The sequence below is a fragment of the Vipera berus genome (genome assembly GCF_964194415.1).
Source record: "Vipera berus genome assembly, chromosome: 1".
Classification (NCBI taxonomy): domain Eukaryota; kingdom Metazoa; phylum Chordata; class Lepidosauria; order Squamata; family Viperidae; genus Vipera; species Vipera berus.
In genome coordinates, this window is record NC_138202.1 from 178328284 (window position 1) to 178350276 (window position 21993).

At 38.0% G+C, this 21993-nt stretch overlaps 1 protein-coding gene across 4 annotated transcripts in view; it reads left to right on the plus strand.

Annotated features, from left to right (window-relative positions):
• The window catches only part of PARD3B (par-3 family cell polarity regulator beta), a 600416-nt gene extending 579703 nt beyond the window's left edge, over nt 1-20713 (plus strand). For all 4 annotated transcript variants that reach the window (XM_081312950.1, XM_081312947.1, XM_081312948.1 and 1 more), the window contains one exon: nt 14861-20713. In XM_081312950.1, coding sequence (XP_081169076.1) covers nt 14861-15221 — 361 coding nt within the window. In that variant the 3' untranslated portion in view covers nt 15222-20713. The remainder of the gene's footprint in view (nt 1-14860) is intronic.
• Nucleotides 20714-21993: the final 1280 nt, after the last annotated feature.

Consider the following 21993-nt stretch of genomic DNA (forward strand, 5'->3'; position numbering starts at 1 on the left):
TAGTGAATCGCCTTAAAATATTCCTCTCTTGATATTAACCTTTCCCAGTCTCTCAGACACAGTTGCAGGTCAATGTGACAGACTGGGAGAGGTTAATATCAGCAAAGGAATATTTCACGGAAATTGAAATATTCTCCTTGAAATATTCACCACAACTATTTGTCACCATTACTATTAGTCATTGCACTGTTTCCTCTGTCAACAGTACTGAATAACTCAGGCCACAGCTATCAAACATCAAAAACATCTGCCAGACTATCTCACTTCCTTTACATGGACGATCTGAAGCTGTATGGAAAAACACCATCTGAAATAGAATCGCTACTCAATACTGTCCATATATATAGCCAAGATATTGCAATGGAGTTTGGCTTGGACAAATGTGCTACACTTACTCTCAAACAAGGAAAAATAGTGAAAACTGAAGGAATCAAGATGCCCCACGAAAATAACATTAAAAGCCTGGATGAGGAAGATTACTACAAATACTTGGGTATCCTTCAAACTGACAGCATCAAGCACACTGAAGTCAAGAAAAAGATTAGAGGTGAATACATCAAGAGAGTGAAGATCTTAAAGTCCAAACTCAATGAAGGAAATACCGTGAAGGCAATCAACACCTGGGCAATTCCAGTCAATAAATACACAGCTGGAATAGTGGACTGGACTCAAGCAGGACTAAAAGCAATGGATAGGAAGACCAGAAAAATAATGACAATGAATCATGCCCTTCATCCACGCAGTGACATTGACAGATTCTATCTACCAAGGCAAATAGGTGGACATGGAATGCTGCAAGTACATCAGATGGTTGAAGAAGAAAAAGAATGACTTTGAAAGAATATCTGAAGGACAATGATGAAGATGCACTGAAATTAATATATCAGGAAGGCTTACTGACTACTGGAGAGACCAAACTGGCCTACAAGAAAGACCAAATGAAGAACAGAATAGAGGCATGGGAAGACAAAGCACTACATGGCCAGTATATTTAAAAAATAGCTTGGAAAGCAGATAATAACAAGACCTGGCAATGGCTAAGAGCAGGAAAGTTGAAGAAAGAGACCAAGGGACTAATTCTGCCTGCACAAGACCAAGACTTAAGGACAAATGCATACAAATGTATATGCCCTAATAAGCAGGCATATACATAGAATGAAGGCTATTGCTAAGCACATTGGTTTGTGCTTAAAAATTGTAAGCCGCCCTGAGTCTTCGGAGAAGGGCGGGATATAAATGGGATTAAAAAAAACAAATGCATACAAAGTCAAAATTGAGAAGACAGCAACAGACAGTAAGTGGTGCTGCCTATGCAAAGAAGCTGAAGAAACAGTGGACTACCTGGTAAGCTGCTGCAAGATGAACACACAGACTGACTACAAGCAGCAGCATGACAAAGTAGCAACAATGGTGCATTGGAAGATCTGCAAGAAATATCATTTGCCTGTAAGCAAGAACTGGTGGGATCATAAAATAGAGAAAGTCATACAAAATGATAAAGTTAAACTGCTCTGGGACTTCAGAATTCAAACAGACAAGCACCTGCAACATAACACCCTAGACTTAACAATTGTCAATAAGAAAGAAAAAAGTCTGGATAGTGGACATGGCAGTACGTGGAGACAGCAGAATAGACAAGAAAGAACTGGAGAAGATAACAAAATACAAAGATCTACAAATAGAAATAGAAAGACTGTGGCAAAGGCAAGCAAGGGTAGTACCAATATTAATAGGCGCCTTGGGTGCAATCCCAAAACAACTGGAGCACCACTTGAACACCATTGGCATTGACAAATTCGCCATTAGTCAATTGCAAAAGGCGACCTTACTAGGAACTGCTTCCATCCTGCGGCGATATCTGTAATACCATCAAACATCCACATCTGCCTATCCCAGGTCCTTGATAAGGACTCGATAGGTAGACAAAAATGCCAAATCCTGTCTGAACATCTGGCTGACTATGCGATAATAATAATAATAATAATAATAATAATAATAATAATAATAATAATAATAATAATAATAATAATAATAATACCATCAATAGTAATAGGTCCCTTGGGTGCAATCCCAAAACAACTGGAGCACCACTTGGGACACCATTGGCATTGACAAATTTGCCATCAGTCAATTGCGAAAGGCGGCCTTACTAGGAACAGCTTCCATCCTGTGACAATAACTGTAATACCATCAATTCAAAAATCCACATCTGCCTATCCCAGGACTCAACAGGTAAGCAAAAATGCCAAATCCACTCTGAACATCTGGCTGACTGTGTGATGATTAATACTAATAATAATAATAAAAAGAAAGAAAGAAAGAAAGAGAAAGAAAGGAAGAAAGAAAGAAAGAAAGAAAGAAAGAAAGAAGCTTGTCACTTATTCAAGCTATGAATTTTTTTCTTTTTGAAGAGAATCTTGGTTCAAGTTGAGCCAAAGAAAGTTGCCAAAGGTGATGTTTGATGGCTGTTTCCTACAGCATTTGCTACAAATGTTCACTGGAACTTCTTTTTCTTGAATTTGGAGAATGTGGATGACTAGTACTGAAGGAGCATTCCAAAATTGGGAAAACTACAATAAAATCAAGTTGTTACTTCCCAAAACACCTTACTGGCTACCTTTATATAACCCAACATATAAATAGTATGTAAAGTAGAGGAAATAGAAATAATGATGCATTATTTCTGTTATATTTAAAAAAAACCATAGGTGAGCATATACATTGCAATATCTAATAAAAGAAATGACAAAATATTTTAAACAAAGATGGTGAACTTTGTTTTGAGCTTTAGGTATGAAAAAACTAAATATGCTTTAACAAATATGCTTAAATTACTATATTCTGAAATAAAAGTCTAGAAATTGAGGAAAGTATCTCTTCTGAGTAACTAACTCTTCTAAGTTCACTGAAACTTTTTATTTAACTGCAGAATGATAGGGCCGATGAGCACTGATGGGGAAACACCAATGAATGCCCTAATTAAAATAAAAGATAATTTTAAAATGTTCAGTAATGTATTAATAATCTTTTATAATACTTTAACTAACTTCTAAAAATCAGGCTGTATGTGAATAAAAATAATAATATCCAACGTTTGAATAGCTAGAATCTTCTGTACCACTTGTTACAACTTAAGGAGATCTGCTAATGGCTTCTATTGTTTGCGGAAAATTCTTTTAACGGTGCAGCTGATTTTTCATGTACCAAATAGGAATTGATTAAAATGTGTTTTTTTCAAATGTGGACTTGTTTTACAGACTGTGTTATAATTTCTGCACTGTAGAGAAAGCACTAGCAAAAGGAGCAGTTTTAAATATGTTACTCATCTTCAATCCACCCCTTCCCCTTATAGCCAATATCGCTTTCTCAATGCATTTTAGAGAAGGATATTTTCGTTAGAGAGTATCAGAAAAATGCACTAACAAGGCTTAATCTTGCCAGTTACTAACAAGCTCACCTTCAGACCTGTTCCTATTTTCTGATATCAGGTGCCTCATTAACATTAATCACACATCTGATGCAAGCTGGACTCCACTTTGTTCTTTCTGGGTCTGTACCTTTTCCATTTATATATTTACTTATTACGGTATATTTAGTTTTCATTAGGATCATGCAAATTTCTTTTTCCATGAAGAAAAATACTGTGGGATCACAGCTGGGGAAATAAGTAAATTAGGATATCCAAATTCTAACAGCTTGTCACTGACTGCAGCTAACTGCTGCCTAGAACTAAATATGACATACCAGACCTTATTTCAATTTCTTGCTACTGAGAATTGGTTGCCTCTCCTCAATAGTATAAAGCATTTTGTCCATCTTTGAAGCCAACAATTCAAGCCAACAATCTATTGGGTTAGGATTGCTGCTTTGGTCTTAGGAATTCTCTAATACTCCACCTCTAGCTTGATCTGAAAGGTTAATTCAGTAAAATGCAAAGCTCTTTCCACAGGGCTAAATGCTTTTTGTTAACATAAAGATCTCACTCATACCAGTTTGAGGAACAAAGGATAGAAAGAAGGAACCCGCATTCTAAACCTGGTCAAAAGGATTGCAATACAAAAGACAGGATTTCTTGGCATGGAAAAGAGAATTCCTGATGCCAAGAGGTTAATGATGATCATGATATTATGTTGTATTAAACAATGTACAGCATATAGTAAAACATATGTTGTTAATTTAAGTAGCTAGTCATTACATTAAGCTTTAGCTCCTTTCACTTCTGAAAAGGTCACAGAATAGCAGCATGTTTTTCAATAAATTATTTAGTTCCGAAGAGGAATCTTGGAAAGGAGGCCAGCATTGGCCAAGATTGTCAGTATATACAGAACAGCTGGACAGACAATAGTCACTTTCTCTTGTAGCTTATTCCAAAATCTATTGGGCCATTCATGTAATTTGCTTTTTATTTTCAATGTACTTAATAGCCACCTAATAGCCTATTATCATGGCCAGCTCTAAAGTATCCAGATTAAGGAAGGGAGGAGTTGTTAGACTTAAAGAAAAGACATTTCTATTTTGAATATTCTGAGCTTCATTCATTCAAGTATTTATTGTATTTTTAGTGCATTGATTAATTTGCATCTAAACTAATATTTTTGAAGCAAAACACACTTAGTTCAATGGGATATAATTCCAAAGATACATGGAGAGCATTACAGCATATTTTTTGCTCATTTTGTTTTTGGAATTCTTAACTGATACTATGTTCATTGGACAACCCAGTTCAATGTTATTTTTGACATTTCATTTACATTTCATCTGTACAGTACTCTGTACAGTACAGTGACAAATACTCTAATTGTTGTAATAATTTCTCTTTCCCTCATTTTTTTTATTTCTGAAACATCTCATATTTTCCACAAGTAAATTAAAAAACTTGCAAGCATAACAGAGCCAGTTTGGTCTAGTGCAGGCATATCAAACTCGCGACGTCACATGACGTCGCATGATGTACCGTAACTTTTTTCCTGTTGCCAGCAATGGGTGGGCGCGGTTTCTGCATGACGCATCTGGCCCGCGGGCCAGCAGTTTGACATGCCTGGTCTAGTGGTTAAAGCAACTGATAGAAACCAGGCTATTATAAGTTCTAGTCCTGCCTTAGGCATGAAAGCCAGCTGGGGGACTTTGGGCCAGTCAGTTTCTCTCAGCCCAACTCTGAGTTTGCCAACAACTCTGTTGTTGTTGTGGGGGAAAATAGGAGGAGAGAAAGTTGGAAAACAAGCTAACTTAACTAGACATGGCAACAAAGACATTATTGGAAAAAACAGTCATAAAAAATAATGGGAAGCCTTCTCTTTTTTGCACAGAAAATAATCTGACTGTGTACTGAAGTTTGCTACCACTGACTTTTCTAATTGAATAATTTCACTACTTAAAGCAATCAGGCTGAGTTATTTTGCTTGACAGCTGTTCATATCACAAGTTGTTAGTAGAGGTTCAGCTTCGCATTTCAAGGCTTCTAATCAGACATCAACCAAGAGCTCAGTGGAAGCAGTATTGCCAGCATCATTCACTGTATTTCTGTGGGTTTTGACAGGAAAATAGTTTGAATCAGAGCAGCAACCCCCATTTCTCCTACCACTTTTTTACTCTCTAATGTCTGGATTGTGAGTGGAATTGGACCTAACTGTAGTAGCATAAAGGAGAAGATAAGCTAGTCCAACTTAACTTCTTCAATTTTCTTTAAACATGTTCTTATCCAAATTATGCTACCAGCATAGTGAAGGAACTTGTATAGGTTTTTTTTTAAGATTGGTACAAAGAAAAGTGGTGTGTGAAGCCTTTTATTTAGTTACATTTGTTCTCCACTCAGCATCTTAAGTCACCAAATGATCTCTTCTGTAAAGCCTAAAGAAATCAGAACTCTGTAATATATAATGTTGCCTAGTAGCCTGCTAATCCTGCTTAGCAGCAGTGCTGCATGTGAGGTCTGGTAACTGGAAATCTGACACGCCAGGAATTCCAAACAGCCCCTAGTGCACGGCATGTGCTGCAGGAGAGGCCGGGACAGAAAGAGTTTACATTATCTGATTTTTGTAGCCACACGTTGTTGATAAAGAGTAGGAGGAGACAGCACCTTTAACAAGAGCAACTCATAAATAGTCTGTGTGTGGCATGTGCAAGGATAGGATGGTAGTTACTAAACATCTGCTTTGTACCATGAGGTGCAAGAGTCTTTCATGGACATCAGCCGTAACAAGCAGAATGTGTTTCCTTTTAGCATCTATGTTTTCCTTTAGCAGTTTGGGACCCTGACGTTTCTAAATGTGAAAAGCATGACCCTCTTCTCTAAATGTTATTTTAAAATTACTAAAACCAAGGACATTTGAGAAGAAGCCAGCCCATTCTGAAGATTTCCAAATTGATTTCAATAAACTGTAGCCAATAGGTTTGCCCTAGATAAGTACAGTTGTGCACAAACACACACCCTTGTTTCTAAGCTAGTAAACTTTACGCATATAGAAATGTTCCTATATGCAGGTCCAATTTTCTGACAGCAACTTGTGTTGGAAGATCCCCCTTTCAAATTCGCAACTTGGTTCCTTACTAACAAATGATCAGAAGCCTTACAAATGATCAGAAAGAGCCCTGGTGGCTCAATGGTTAAAATGCAGTTTTGCAAGCTAACTCTGCTCACAGTCTGGAGCTCGATCCAGTCCAGTTCAAGGCTGATTCAGCCTTTCATCTTTCCAGGATCAGTAAAATGAGGACCCAGATTGTTTGGGGCAATATGCTGACATTGTAAACTGCTCAGAGTATGCTGTAAAGCAATATGGATTGGTATATAAGTCTGAGTGCTATTGCTATTGCCATTACTACTGGTTATTCACTGTCCCACAAAAGGACTTTTCTCTACACTCTGAACTTATTGAGTAAATATATTAAGCACTGAGGACATCAGAGATTTGTGCAATAGTTTGTCTAAGATCCTTTGGGCTTGGGTTTTGGAAGGAACCATTTCTTGACTTTGTATTATGCTGCTGTTTGGCTACTTGAAATAGAGAATAACTAAACTTGTTGGAACAACAGGATAAAATCATTGAATACATTCCTCCCCATCAAAATGATAATGGCAGAGTTCTCTTTGAAAACACTTATTTATATCCAGACACCTGCAAGTTGTTTATGGAAGGTTAAGATCTTATGGAAGATCTCTGGAAGTGTAAGATCTGCTTCCCGCCCCCAACATTTCTCGGCTTCCTAAGGCCCCCAAAGAGTAAGATTGGAATTGTTCCCTCATGTCCATAGCATATGCCTGTTATGTGGCACTTTTGCAAAGTATATAATGAAGATTAGTGTTGATTTCAGTATTGGAATCAGCACTGGCAGAGTTTTGCACAGGAGTTCTCTGCAGTCTGGTTCTCATTAAGGGTGTAAATCTGTTTCTGGGCTATAGGTAAGGCCTTGTATGATTCAGTCTTTCTCTACACTGAAAGTCAAGTTCTGCACCATTGGCAACTATTATCTCAGGTAAAAGAAAGAAATACTGTGGGCCTTATTCTATGATTTGGAATAGTTTTGACATTAGATTAGAAGCTGTGAGATAGCACATATTTTTATCAAGACTAAACATTTCAGACGAATAAAAGAATTCTGAACAATGTGACTATGGAATTAAAGATTTCAATATTGCATCAGAAATTCTAGCTCACATCTCAGTCCAATGATTTAAAAAAAGGAAAACATCTCAGTCAGATTAAGACACCAGCAATGTTGCGCCTGGTCAGAAGTCTATTTTCTTTTTGGTTTACTAAAGACAAATGATGAAATAGGGCTTGGCTGAACTATGAACATTATTATTTCTGAAGCATCTGTAGTTTACAAAGTGTTCATAATCTTTGATGAGATTACCTCAGATTTCCCCTTTTAAAACTGGAGGCCTGAGCATAAGAGAGTAATGCAATCCGCAGAATGACTCCATGATACGGCTTTGAGCTAATCCAACCCAACTTTTTCTGCTAGATTATACCAGCAGTAAGCTGGGAATAATTTACATTATTTTTTAACTCATAAACCTGAATGTTCAGGTACAAATAGTTATAGGTGTCCTTGTCACTTTTCTAATGATTCTGTTTTATATGCTCTTGCTAGTTCTGATCTTGAACCTTTGGGGAAGTGACCCAGTTCAAATGATTGGTTTTAGTACAGTAAAAGGTAAAGGTAAAGGTTCCCCCGCACATGCGTGCTAGTCGTTTCCGACTCCGTTTCAAAGCCGAAGAGCCAGCGCTTGTCCGAGGACGTCTCCGTGGTCATGTGGCCGGCATGACTAGACGCCAAAGGCGCACGGAACGCTGTTACCTTCCCACCGTAGTGGTCCCTATTTTTCTACTTGCATTTTAACGTGCTTTCAAACTGCTAGGTTGGCAGAAGCTGGGATGAGTAACAGGAGCTCACTCTGTTACGCGGCACTCGGGATTCGACCCGCCAAACTGCCAACCTTCTGATCGACAAGCTCAGCGTCCTAACCCACTGAGCCACTGCATCCCTTTTAGTACAGTAATGAATATATAAAAAGCAAAACAAGCAAAACATTCTTTTTGAATTCTGTAGCCTAAAATCATACTTTATCATTTTAAGTTGATTGCTTTTTAATGACTTTTAAGCATTTGAAATGTACTGTTTGAAAAGATACAGTTAATATGCACTTTCTGGAAGACTGGTTTAATGCTTTTATTGCTAATATCCAGTACCATGCAAAGTCCATTTGTTTTGTTTTGTGTTCCTGTTTATTTTCAAGAACTTGAACAAGACTCATTTTCTGAAAATTTGAATGGGCACACTTTTTTAGTTGGTCACATATTAACCTGAAAGAAGAAAAAGGCATTTCTTTACTGTTTCCTTGTTCCTTATATATTTACCTTTGACAAGAATACATTATTAGAGGAAGATGCGGTTAAAAGTGAGCAAATAAGCAGGAGGCACAGATAATGAAAGCAAGTAGCTGGAAAGAGGCATTCAAGAAGATAAGCAGGGACACTCTACCCCTGCTCTCCTCTTTGGGTTGAGTATGTGTAAGAAAATATGTTGTTGAAAATGAACAAAAGGGATGTGTATGTATGTGTGTTTGTGTGTGTCTGCGCACAAGCATATAATAAAAGCAAGAGGCTGAAAAGAGACAAGAAATGGGAGAAAGCCAGAGCTACCCTTTCAACAAAGGCAGGATGAGTTGATTAGCCTGGCCTCCTCTTGTGTTCCTCCAGCTGTAGAAACTGAGTGGTTTTCAGTGGAAAATTTCCTGTATCAGTTGAGCTCCTCCACATAAATGAGGACTTTAGAAAACCAGGATCCTCAGCCCATGCAGAGTTTCCCCAGATAGAGGATCTCTCTATTCAGATAGTTCCAGTGGTGGGATTCAAATAGGTGAACAACCAGTTCTCTGTGTAGATGCTGCTTCCGGAAGTCCATTCTGGGCCTGGGCAACAAAAAATTAGCTACCGGTTCTGCCGAAGTGGTGCGAACCGGCTGAATCCCATCACTGAATAGTTCCCTTCTATTCGTGGAAAGGAATGGAAGGTCTAAACATACGTACCTAGAAGAAAGAGCCAAAAACTTACAAGATTATGCTCACATTCATTTCTTTTCACCTATTTGTTCTAGTACTACAGGAGATCATATATCTGTGGAATATCTGGTTGCATGTCCCTGTTGCATGTACAAAGAATCATACGTGCTTATCCACTAGAAGCAAGGGAAATGCCAGGAGCCTGAGACACTAACAGAGTATCTTTGACTTTACACTCTTGCAATAGTTGCTCAGTTTCAACAACTTCACCTGCCACTATCATTGTATTGCTTCTGCATTGCCAGGTGATATAAGCACCTGATCTAATTGACAGAATTATATAAGCTGAAGACTACATCAGTTTTCCATTTGCTCTTTGGGGTTATTAAATTTCCCATATTCTTAACTCTTCTGTGACCTGTTGAAATTCTTAAGGATAGGGGGGGTTTTTCTCGTTCTTTCCCTTATGGGGAATGTTCCTCACATGTTTTCTGAGTGGCTGGAGGTGCAGCAGACATTTTGGGTGAATCCCATGGGTCACTGACTTTCTGCCTTCCCTGTTGATCTGAGAGACTTGTGTACCCTCCAAAGTACGGGTCACTGTGCAGGCATGAACCGAGCTTCTGAACTCTGGGGCCTTCAGGAGTCAACAAAAACAATAAGAGCCAAGAATAAAATTCATTAGGACCTCCTTGGAGAGAGCCATTTTTGCAAAGTGAAAAAGCAGTATTGTTCTTCCTTATGTTTGGAAAGGGAAAACTAAGACACACATAACTGAATTCTCAGTCTGTATGTGCATTGTTGTTTTTCTAGGAAAAGTAGCAACAGGTAAGGCATTGTGTAAAGTTGGGTGAAGGTGAGTATAAACATAAAGTATATTTATACTTCTCTAGCTATACACCTTTATCAGTCTCTCTCCTTACTTTTCCTTTATCCGAAAATTAAATGCAAATAAAAATAAAATGTAATAAAAAGAAATCTCAATCTCTCACAGCCTTTGCTCTGGTTTCCATGCTAAGGTGACATCCCTTCTTTTTCCGTGTCTTGATATTATCATGTGCACTTTCCTCAATGCTTCTACACTATTGTCCACCATCAATAAGGGTGTGTGTGTGTGAAACACAACTTGTAGACAAATGACAACTACAGACTGTTTATGTGAATAGAATCCCATTTCAGCATCAACATGATTTTGTAACATTTTTGGAAAAAGCAGCTTAGATTCTATATTCACAATTTTACACAAAAAGGAATTGTATTTCAATATAAACATATAATTTAGCCTAGTTGTGGCTGTTGGGGGCTGCCTTGGCAAGATTTCAGAGTCTTTAGGACTCTGGCAATAATTTTCATTATTTCTTCTAACAACCTTTTAAAAATTAATCTTCTAATTAGTGCAAATATATATATAAGAATTAGGGAGGATAGAATAGGGTTAATATCCTGAATAGTGCTTCATCTCTCCCCAAAAGTAAGAGAAATAACACTCTGCATGTTTATTTCAAAAACACCCTAATTAAAATCCATTTTCCCTTTTTTCATAGTCTGCTCTCAAAACAGTCCATCAAAGTAACTTTTGTAAATCATCTTCTTAACACAACAAACTGTAGATTGGTGTTAGCAATATTTTTTCCACTTCTTCTCCAGATTAGTCATGAGACTTCAATTAGAGCCATTATGTGTATTTCTGTCTTATTTTTGTCTTATTCTACAAACTATATGTTTTTAGATAAGCTAAAATTCCCCTAAAGTCATCATCTTCTACAAAAAGATAAAAAGGAAAGCAAAACAAAGAAAACACTAACAATCATCCCAACAAAATGACAAAAGAGAACCCTATCAAATTAACTATATTGCTACATTTATTGTTTCAGGCTGATCACTCTGGATATTCAGGTTCTCAATACAATTTAGATCAAGCCCTTCAAAAAAAGGAGCACAAAGGCAATCCTGGGGATATTCCACCTATTTTCAAACTATTTTGTTACTTAGGTAATTCCATCAAAAAAATGAGGCAATATTTAATGTTTCATTCATATATTTAGTTACAAGATCTCATAATCTTCCTTACCTGCTAAGACTCCAGGGGTATATGAAATTCCTCCAGCTTCCTGCACTAACCAGTCTAAGTTAAAACCATGATAACCTACTTTTGTTGCTCAGCACTTTTAAATGCCATGTTCTGGTATGCCAAAATAATAACTTTAAAAAAGAAGCAGCAAATTGCTGATCATTCGACTCTTATCTGAAATTGCACATTTCTGACCCTCATCTTATTTGTCTAGTGATTCGTGTCTGTGCTGTGCTCCAGACTCACCAAGCATTGTTTTACATGACATGAAACATAATGTGTGTTTTTTTTCTTCCTGCCGGACTCATTTAAGCCCATAGGATAAATCACCAAACACAAGCAACACACAAACATTATCTGCCTTGAAATGAACCTGCGTTCTCCCACTGGAATTGCTTAGTGCAAATGTTTCCTGTTTAAAGTGGAAAGAGAGAGAGGAAAAATTCCAGGCCTTGGACTTTCAGGGCTTCTGTACTCCCCAGAGATTCTTCACTTTAAAAACAGAACATTATAAAAGACAGGCCCTCCCTGTTTGCTGTGAGAGACTCCAGATCCAGTGCTGAAGGTCTGAAGCCACCTTCAGAGATGGTGAATGGACTACAAGCCAACATGTGTTGTGGGAGCTACTGCTTCCACCTGCACTACGCAACCACATTTCAAGACAGTTAATTCTCTATCCCCAATTTGGGATACTTTCTTTATGATTGAAAGTAGCATTAGACCATGAAGGGACTACAGGTAGTTCTTGTTGTTGAGCGAATTTTGTTCCATTTTACGACCTTTCTTGCCACAGTTGTTAAGTAAATCACTGCAGTTGTTAAGTTAGTAACACAGTTGTAAAGTGAATCTGGCTTCCCCATTGACTTTGCTTGTCAGAAGGTTAACAAAGGTTTTCACATGACCCCGGGAAACGCACAGTCCTCATAAATATGAGCCAGTTGCCAAGTGTCCATATGTCTATGGAGAGTGTGAAAAATGGTCATAAGTCACTTTGTTCAGTGCCATTCTAACTTCAAATGGTCATTAAACAAATGGTTTAAGTCAAAGACTATCTAGGGTTCTGTGCATATGCTCTTTCTTTCTTTCCTTTATTTGTCAACCTGAATAAAGTTGTGAGTTAGCCAACAGCTTGCTTATTTATTGACTTCTTTGCTGGTCAAAATTAGGTGTCTCTGCCCTAAATTTGGATGTGCTATGTCACTGTAGTTTGCCAAAATGCCTAGTTCACAGCAGCAACTAAACTCCAACTAATTGCAGTTTCTGAGTAATTTCTGACTGCATTGATTGATACCTGCTGAGTTAAGATTGTTAACATCTGCTGAATTTTCTGAGCATATCATAATGCTAGTGAAGTAATTTAAAAAGAAAAAAAATGTATAATGAATAAATAGTACAGAAAAGTCATTTAAAAGATTCTGCTCCAATATAATGCAAGCAGCCAACATCATAGGGACAATAGCACTATAGAAACATCTGAGATAAGATAGCATTGAAAAGACATGGATGACAAGCCTGCTCCCTTGGGGAGTGCATTTCATGTGACAGTAATCTAAGCTGGAGTTAGCTAAGACATGACTGACAAGGTCCATCTTTATCAAGATGGCTGTGGCTGACAAAGCAAACACCCCCCCCCAAAAAAAAATAAAGGAAATATGCATTCCACCTGCACATCTAGCAAGAAAGCCACATCAAAGAACTATTTTAAGCTAATCCTGAACTGCCAACAGAGACTCAATATTTCTGCCACTTTTCTAGAAAGGAGAAGTAGAGCGACTTTGAACGACTGTAGCTTTCAAAGCTCTAGATGACTTAAACTAATAGGGTTGGTTTTTTTCTCCAGATGGAACTCTAACAATGAATGGCCTTTGCATCAAGCATCAAGTAAAAGACCTCAAATTACTTAACATAAGTAACTAAATTCAAACTCCATCCCTTCCTAGTTTAGGAAGAAACAAAATTCTGGTTGTGTGTATGTGTGTGCATGTGTATGTGTGCGAGTGCACACGCATATATATGAAAGACAGTATGATGCATTGGTTAAAGTACTGCACCAGGAATGGGAAGACCCAAATTTTGGTCTCCTTTTAGCCATGGAAGGGATGGTGATTTGGGACAATTGGTGTCTCTGGGAAGTCTAAAATCCTTTGTCTATAGTTCATAACGTAAGGGAAGACACCTTCATCCCACAGCTGATTTAGGTGATTATCTGCCTTTCGGTCTGTCCATCCATCCATTTCATACTCACTTTGAATCTTTGCCTACCCATTACAGTTCCCTTGCCTCTTTAAAAAAATAATAATCTGTAAGTATTATATTCCCACTGTTGCTTAGGGTGGATCTGTCTTATGCTTTTATAAGCAACTCTGCTCCTAGGAGAAGCTCTCCCTGGCTATTCTCCAGTGCTTCACTTTTTTCTTTGGCAAGCTGGATCAAATGCATGAAATGTAATTGCACAAATTACATGAACTGCACAAATTTAGCAGAAGAATACAACATTTGAAACACTGTCTAGGTTCATGAAAGAGTGGAAAATATGACATGTCGGATCTGACAAAACTAGCATTAAGACATGAACTCTTGGTTTTTCAATGTTGCAGTCAGCAAGTCAATTCAAAGACAGCCAGAGTTATTTCTGTAACTGAAAAAAACATTTCTCTCTTCAGAGAAGAGTTCCTAATAGTCAAACTTTCATCTTGTTGGAGTGGACATCTACAAACAACACTTTTTTATTCCATGTATCATTTGTCCTGGCTTTAGGGAGAGATTACCTCTTTAATGTTAATCCAAATTTGGGACAGAAAACCTTCAGAATGACCCCGTCATCAGTTTCCCCTTAATTCCAGGTTGCTTCTCTCTCTGATCAGTTTCCAACCCTTGTTTCTTGTCCTGCCCTCTGGTGCTTTGGTGAATAGCTTGACTCCCTCTTCTTGGTGGCAGCCCCTCAAATACTGGAATACTGCTATCATGTCACCCCTATTTCTTCTTTTCTTTAGACTAGCCAAACTCAAGTCCTGCAGCCGTTCTTCATATGTTTTAGACTTTACTTTCTTACAAAAAAGAAAGTGCTTTCAGTACAGTTTGGCAAATAAGGTGAATAGCTTGAACGTTTTGATAAAGAAGCTACAATATGTGGAGGCTGGACTTTTCCACTGGCTTCCTTTGTGTTCTACCAGTCCAGAGCTTTAGTTTTTACATTTCTTGCCCAAAACAATTGCTGCATTTTAGATGGAGGCGATGCAAGACTTTTTACTGACAGCTTCTCACCCTCTTTCTATTTTTCTTCCTAGGCATGGATCTGTAGAACCAATGGAATATTTAACAGGGCTACGAATAGCACACAAAGAAAGAGATCTTCACTACCCTCCTGCAAGCCAACCTGCAATTCACCCCTCCAAAGGGAGCTACCTTCATCCACCAGATGGCCCAAGAGCAACAGAGTTATGGTATTCATCCTATTTCCCACCACAGCCAGTAATTCAGCACAAAGGACCTCTCCGCCAAGATGTACCACCATCCCCACCACAAGGCCACAGAGCTCCACCTTATAATGAGGTGGGCAGAATAGGACACAGACAAAACACTCCTGATAAGTACCAATGCAGGTACCAAGATCCAAGGCAGAAGGACTCTGTGACTGCAGCTGTATAAGTGAAAGCTGGACTGTTGCTGATATTTTATGGTTGACTTCATCTTACAGTTAGTTCCTCTGAAGTCATTGCTGCACTCTCAACCTATAGCATTTTCTAGAGTCACTCACCCATTGTTCTGCCAACATACCAGTAATAAAGACAAGCTTTATATTTCTTCAGTACTGGCTGGGTGATGCTATGGCGATGCTATAAGTCATTCCAGAAAAAGTGCTCATTAATTCTGGCCAATCTATGACCAGAATATGTACCCAACTATATTGCAGACTCATACAAATGGTACATGACCTTTAAATATTGAAGAGTAAGAGAGGTTGTTTTTTTTAAAAAAAGTGTTTAAACATAGATGATGGTAGATAAAGACTCAGCAGTATTTATACGCACATCACAAAGTGCCACTCAGGGCTATTTGCAATTACACAGGCACAAAAAAAACCAACAGCCAAGTGGTCTTGCAGGGAGGAGGAGAGAAAATGATTTTAGGAAAGGCATATAATTCATACCACTGTGGGTACAATCAGTATACAGGTCCTTTACTAAAACTTCCTCTGAAGAATTGGAAATATTCTACAGTATCAATGAGATGTGTTCCTTTCAAAGTGTGACCTAGAATTTGTTATTGTCCCCATCTCTGAATCCTTTATGAATATTCTTTTCATCTGCTTAGAAGGATGCTTCAGGTCTGAAACCATTTTTCTCCTCTTCTTCTGTTTTCTAATAACGAGCAGCTTGGACAAATTTAAAAGATGCCTAAGTAGAGCACCATACAGTGTTGCATTGTAAGGGTTTCTGGAAGGAAATACAAAAGGGCTCAGTATGTAGCTTCCTACCTCTGATTTCATAACTATTAGTTCATTTGTATGCCACTATATTGATGTATGTGGATGACTATGTGTCTTTGTGTCTTGAGAGAGCTGATTCTCCATTGATACCAATGGAGCATATACTTAATAATTGTGTACTAGGATGGAATTATCAATTTGTGCTCTGGTGATATTTTACTAGTATTTATTTCCCCAGTCACAACTCCAAATCAAAAAGGTTGCAAGATGGCTGTGGAATCTCGTGTTTTTAGGAACTCATTTTTGCTAGACCACCATCCTTTTCATGGCCCTATCAGAAAATAAATTGTTGACTGTGTTTTCAAGCACTTGGGTAACTATTAGGCTGCTATTTGTTAATTTATTTGTTTAAGCCACCTGTGCAAAGCAGCCCCTCGGCTAATCCTAGAGGGCTTAGCAGAGGAAAGTTTTGTTAAATGCCAAACATTACAATGCTCAGATCTTTGTGGGCATTGGAGAATTCTAGGTTTAAAAAGAAGCAAAAAGACATAATAATGGTATAGTTATCAAGTGAGAGATTAAGCATAATGTGGTTCCACTGAGGGGGAATCATGGTAGGAATATCCAGGATGGAAGAAAGGGGCCAGGTGTCAAAAAATTCAAAATGGCAGCTGCAATCAAAGCTGCCATTTTGATGGTTTTGACCCCCCTCTCTCCATGGATACCCTGAATCATAGTGTAGTTGTGATCAATGTGTCTAGAAGAAAAGAAGAAGGGAAATGACAAACTTTGCACACTTCTGTAAAATGCAGATAGTTTAGGTTTTCACAATTTTTGTTGTTTGCCACTTAAGACTAATAAAACTTCTGAGACTTGCTTCTGTCTTTAAAAGCTTCTCTGAAAAGTCTCTAATAGCTTCAGCATGTTTTTTTTTAATTCCAAACTCTGACTGGGGACTCATTTTAAGTCTATGTTACAGGCTTTTTCCTTCCAAGTGAAAGATCTTGGGCATGGCCATAGAAAAGAATTGAGAAATCCTTACATTTTATTTTGGTATGCAGCAAATTAACAAGATTCATTATAGAGGTCATCTAATAATTATTATATGATGCTCAGAGGGGCCATCAAGGAGGCAGAGCCATTTATCATTTAGCTTTTCTGAAATGGCTTCATTCTACTAGGTACCCTGAAGAGATTTGGCTTATAGAGAATTCATTATGTACACAAATTTATATTATTATATTTTAGAGAGTCAATTTCTTTAGTGTCCCTGAAAGAGTCAGCGGCTTGGTGTGAATGCAGTCCTGAATTCATATTCAGAAAATGTGAGGTACTATAGTGCATTTTATATCAAAGTTGAAGGTCATAGTCTTTCTCCAAAACTACCTGTTAAATATATCAGAACGTGGGGCTAAGTGGGAAGTCTCCAGTGATGACAAATAGCAAGTAGGTATGTTCATTTTAATAGGGGGAATGTGTATGTGTGTATGTGCACGCATATGCACACACACCTGTGTGTTGGATTCCCCCCCCCCAAAATGCAGAATTTTATGGCCATTCAAAGGCCAATTATCTATTTCCAGGGGATGAATTTAATTTCAACTGGCCCTGAATGATTAATCAAGAATTAATTACAAAGAATTGCAAGAGTACATTGATCCTTCCATGGAAAAATCTATTTATATAAATGAACAAATCTTGTTTATGCCATTTTAAGCAAACAGCTAATTCTCCCTATCCACCTCTATGTAATCACGTCTGAAATTGATGACTTACTTTTGTTAAGCCAACATTTTCAGAAATCCATATTGAGTTGAACTATTTACAAGGAGGATGGAAAAATTGCATATTGTGAACACCAGTATATAATGACTTTGCACATACATGTGATTCAGGCAGACAGTTTCATTTTATATCAGATTTTATTTTTCTGGACAATTTGTCATCCCACAATAGATGGATTTCCTTGATGTATTTAGCATATTATACATATTAAAATATGTTTTCTACTTTTCCCCTTTGTGAATCATGTCAAGCATTTAGCATATTTATAGCTTATGTGCAACAAGAGAACACATCCAAACTCAACTCTTCTGTTTGGAACTACTGGTACTTCATGTTTATAATCTCCTTGGTTTTAAAGAGGCCTCACAAAATCCACAACTGATGTTGGTTGTCTGGTTTAATTTCTGAGTAAAGATCCCTGCACTGAATTCAGTTTACATTTTCTTTAAATGTTGTGCACAGCACAGATTTGGAAATCTTTTTGAGTAGGAGTATTCAAGAACTCTAGATTTTGGAGTAGCCATTCCAAAGTTGAAACAGATCCTTCTTCGAGAATTGGGCCTGTGCTTCTGATTCAAGTCTACAACCTTCAAATTCTGTTTTTAAAAAAATCCATATTCTTAAATGAACAAAAATTTGGCAAAAATGTAGTAGATGCAGACAATCAGAAGTGTAAATGAAATGTGCTTTGATTTTTTTTAATGACTATAACTGATAATGCATAGGGCTCCTTGGGTAATAACAACAAACATTGATGATAGTGGCTTTCTCAAGCCTAATCACAATTAAGAATAGCCTTGAAAGACAAACTCCCACCTTATAAATCAATGCCACTAACTCTCCCCTTTACAAAGATAACTGGCAGCATTTCAGGAACAAACAAGGGTAAAATCCAAATTGGATGAAAGAGTCTGCCTAGCTTATTTATGGCTTTGAGGCTGGTGCTCAATTGTTCCTGGGCAGCTGCAACTCCCATAGACTCCAATGGTCCAGTTTAGAGCAAGTCAGGCAGGTCAAAAGTAGATTTTCCGGGCTGTTAATCTTAACCAGTAGCTTATTAAACAGTGTCTCTCTTTTAGATCAGTAAGGGAATTTATTCCCTGTTACAAAATAATAGATGCAGCACAACATTGTAGAGGTGTTTTGTGCAGGTGCAAGAAAAATGAAAATTCTTGGGTTGAGTGTGAGGAAAAGTGCAAAAGAATTACATACCATCCTCCTGAGTCCAGAAAGCCAGGATTCTGACTTGGGAAAAACAGGTGGATGTGTTAATTGATTTCAAGAGGTACGTGTTCATCAGAGAAAGATTGCTTCTCTGAAAGAACATGACGGAAACTTTATCAGCACCATATTGCAAATAAAATGTATAGCAGACGCATCACAAGGTGCTATAGCTGATGGATGACAATATACCACTTGCAAAAACATAATAAACATAATAAAAACTAACATCAGCCTTTAAGAAAATAGCTGCTCTTTTCCCCTTTGCAGGCATATGTTTGGGCAGCCATATAAGTGATCTAAATAAATAAATAAAAATATTATTGACCAGCAGAAGTCCATTTATAGTCTGATATACTTTGCGTTCATTTGCTTTGAAAACATGCCAGTCCAGCTGGAACCATTTGTAAAGTGGCTTTGTGATGGCTTTTGGATGTTTTGGAGGTATTCCTCTGAATGCCTGAAACTTTTCTAGAAAAATTGTGAAGAGATTGACAATGTGAGTGTGGATGCCTTTCTAGGTAGAAGACCAAATGAAACCTTCTTCTATGTCCTTGTGTCAATCTCACTTTTCTGGAAAAAGGAAGAGGATGCAGGAGAAATTGTCTAATAAAGCAGGAAAGCAGTCCCAGATTTACACTGATGCCTTGGCTCATTTTCTATGCTTCCTGATAAGAATTACAAAGCCTGAGGGGTGTATTGCAATAGTTTTAATCTGCAGCTACTCAACACTGTATCTAATTTGAGCCATTTCCAGCTTAACTAAAAAAAGGCTAAGGAATGTGCTCCTTATTGGTGCTTTCTTTAAAAGCTGGCTAAAGTATGATTCTAAAAACTTTGTTCTGAACAGTTGATATACCGAGGAGGGAAACATTCAATTGATAATCATATAGTAGGGATGAAAGTCTGCTAATAGTGGGCAACCAAACCAGAATATTGAGCAAGCTTATCAGGCACACAAGATTGATCAGAATCCTCTAAAATAACTAGAAATATCACTGTACTGTCTATCAAATTATTGGTGACATTTTTAAAAAGCCTGAATTGGATGTGTAACTATGACTACCTATAGAATCCCAAAAGAAGGGCCTAGCTCTGATCACTTGAATGAAAACGGTGGCTGAGCAATATATAAAAGCTTTAGGAAAGGCCCCTTCTCCAAATGTATCTCGAAACTCCTTACCTCAGCTAAAGTCCAGAGCCAGAAACAGTTTCGCATCCTGCCTAGTTAGGCCTAGGACAAAAATCATTCTTTTGTGTATTATTCCTAGTGAGAAATGTTCTATAAGTTCACTTATCCCTTAGGGGAGCCCGTGCCTTCCCAGATCAGGCCCTTGTTCAGAAAACCTGGGAGGATGATTTGTGCACATGACGCTGCTTGTTTTGACCCTCATCATACAAGCCATCCATTTCAGGCTTATTTTGGGTGCAATTCTACAGGCATCAGTGGTTGAGCTATCATGGGAATTGCTCTGGTTTGCACACTGTGTGACCTTTCTTTTATATTTAGATTTTTTTTAAAGAACAAATCTATATTTGTGTGTAAACGTTTTGGGTGAAATTATTGTGGGGAGAGAGAAATTTGAGAGAACATTAATTTGAATGTAACAAAATTAAATTTGAGCTGTTTTGCTTTGTTTTATATAGAGAGATACAGGATGCCATATAGATTTTGGACAGTTTTATTTTGCATTAAAATAAAGCTTTGAGAAGAAATGCCTTTTGTGATTTTTTTTACAAAAAATGTTTTTCTTCTGCCATAGTCAGACCTCAACAGAGGTCTGTCAAAGAGAAACTTGGCTGATGATGCAGGCAGCTGTGAATGGAATGGGACAACTCACTGCGGCCAACTCTCTGTGGCCATCTTGCCACAGGATAACTTGCTGCAGACAATTCCACGCAGGTAACTCAATGCAATAAATGTTATCTGCCATTGACGAAAATGGGAATAATGTTAAAAAAAAACAGTGGCAGACAATATTTATTGCACTGAACTATCCTGCATGCAATTGTCCATGGCAATTGTCCCGCAACAAGTTGGCTGTGGTGAGATGGCCCTGGCGAGTTATATAGACCCACTGTGAATGATAGGCTTCCTTCTCATGTAGGCTGCAGGCTACATCCAGTTGAAACCTGGTTCTTAGAACTCCCTTTCTGACACCTTATCTTCAAAGGTGAAAAAAGTAAGGTTCCACATTTAGGCAGGAAAAACCAAATGCACAGGTATAGTATAGGGGGTACCTGGCTCAATAGTAGCAACTGTGAGAGGGATCTCGGAATCCTAATGGACAATCACTTAAATATGAACCCACAGTGTGCTGCAGCTGCCAAAAAACCCAACACAGTTCTAGGCTGCATTAACAGAGGGATAGAATCAAGATCATGTGAAGTGTTAATACCACTTTACAACGCCTTGGTAAGGCCACACTTGGAATACTGCATCTAGTTTTGGTCGCTATGATATAAAAATGATGTTGATACTCTAGAACAGGGGTGTCAAACTGTTGGCCCGCGGGCCAGAGCGTCACGGAGAAATCGCGCCCATCCCATTTTCAGCAATGGGAAAAAGTTCCGATATGTCACGCGACGTCACGTGACATCGCGAGTTTGACATGCCTGCTCTAGAAAGAGTACAGAGAAGGGCAACAAAGATGATTAGAGGACTGGAGGCTAAAACATAAGGAACGGTTGCTGGAATTGGGTGTGTCTAGTTTAATGAAGAGAAGGACTAGGGGTGACATAATAGCAGTGTTCCAATATCTCAGGGGCTGCCACAAAGAAGAGGGAGTCAAGCTATTCTCCAAAGCACCCGAAGGCAGGACAAGAAGCAATGGATTGAAACTAATCAGAGAAGCAACCTAGAACTAAGGAGAAACTTCCTGACAGTTAGAACAATTAACCAGTGGAACAACCTGCCTTCAGAAGTTGTGAATGCTCCAACACTGGAAGTTTTTAAGAAGAGATTGGATAACAATTTGTCTGAAA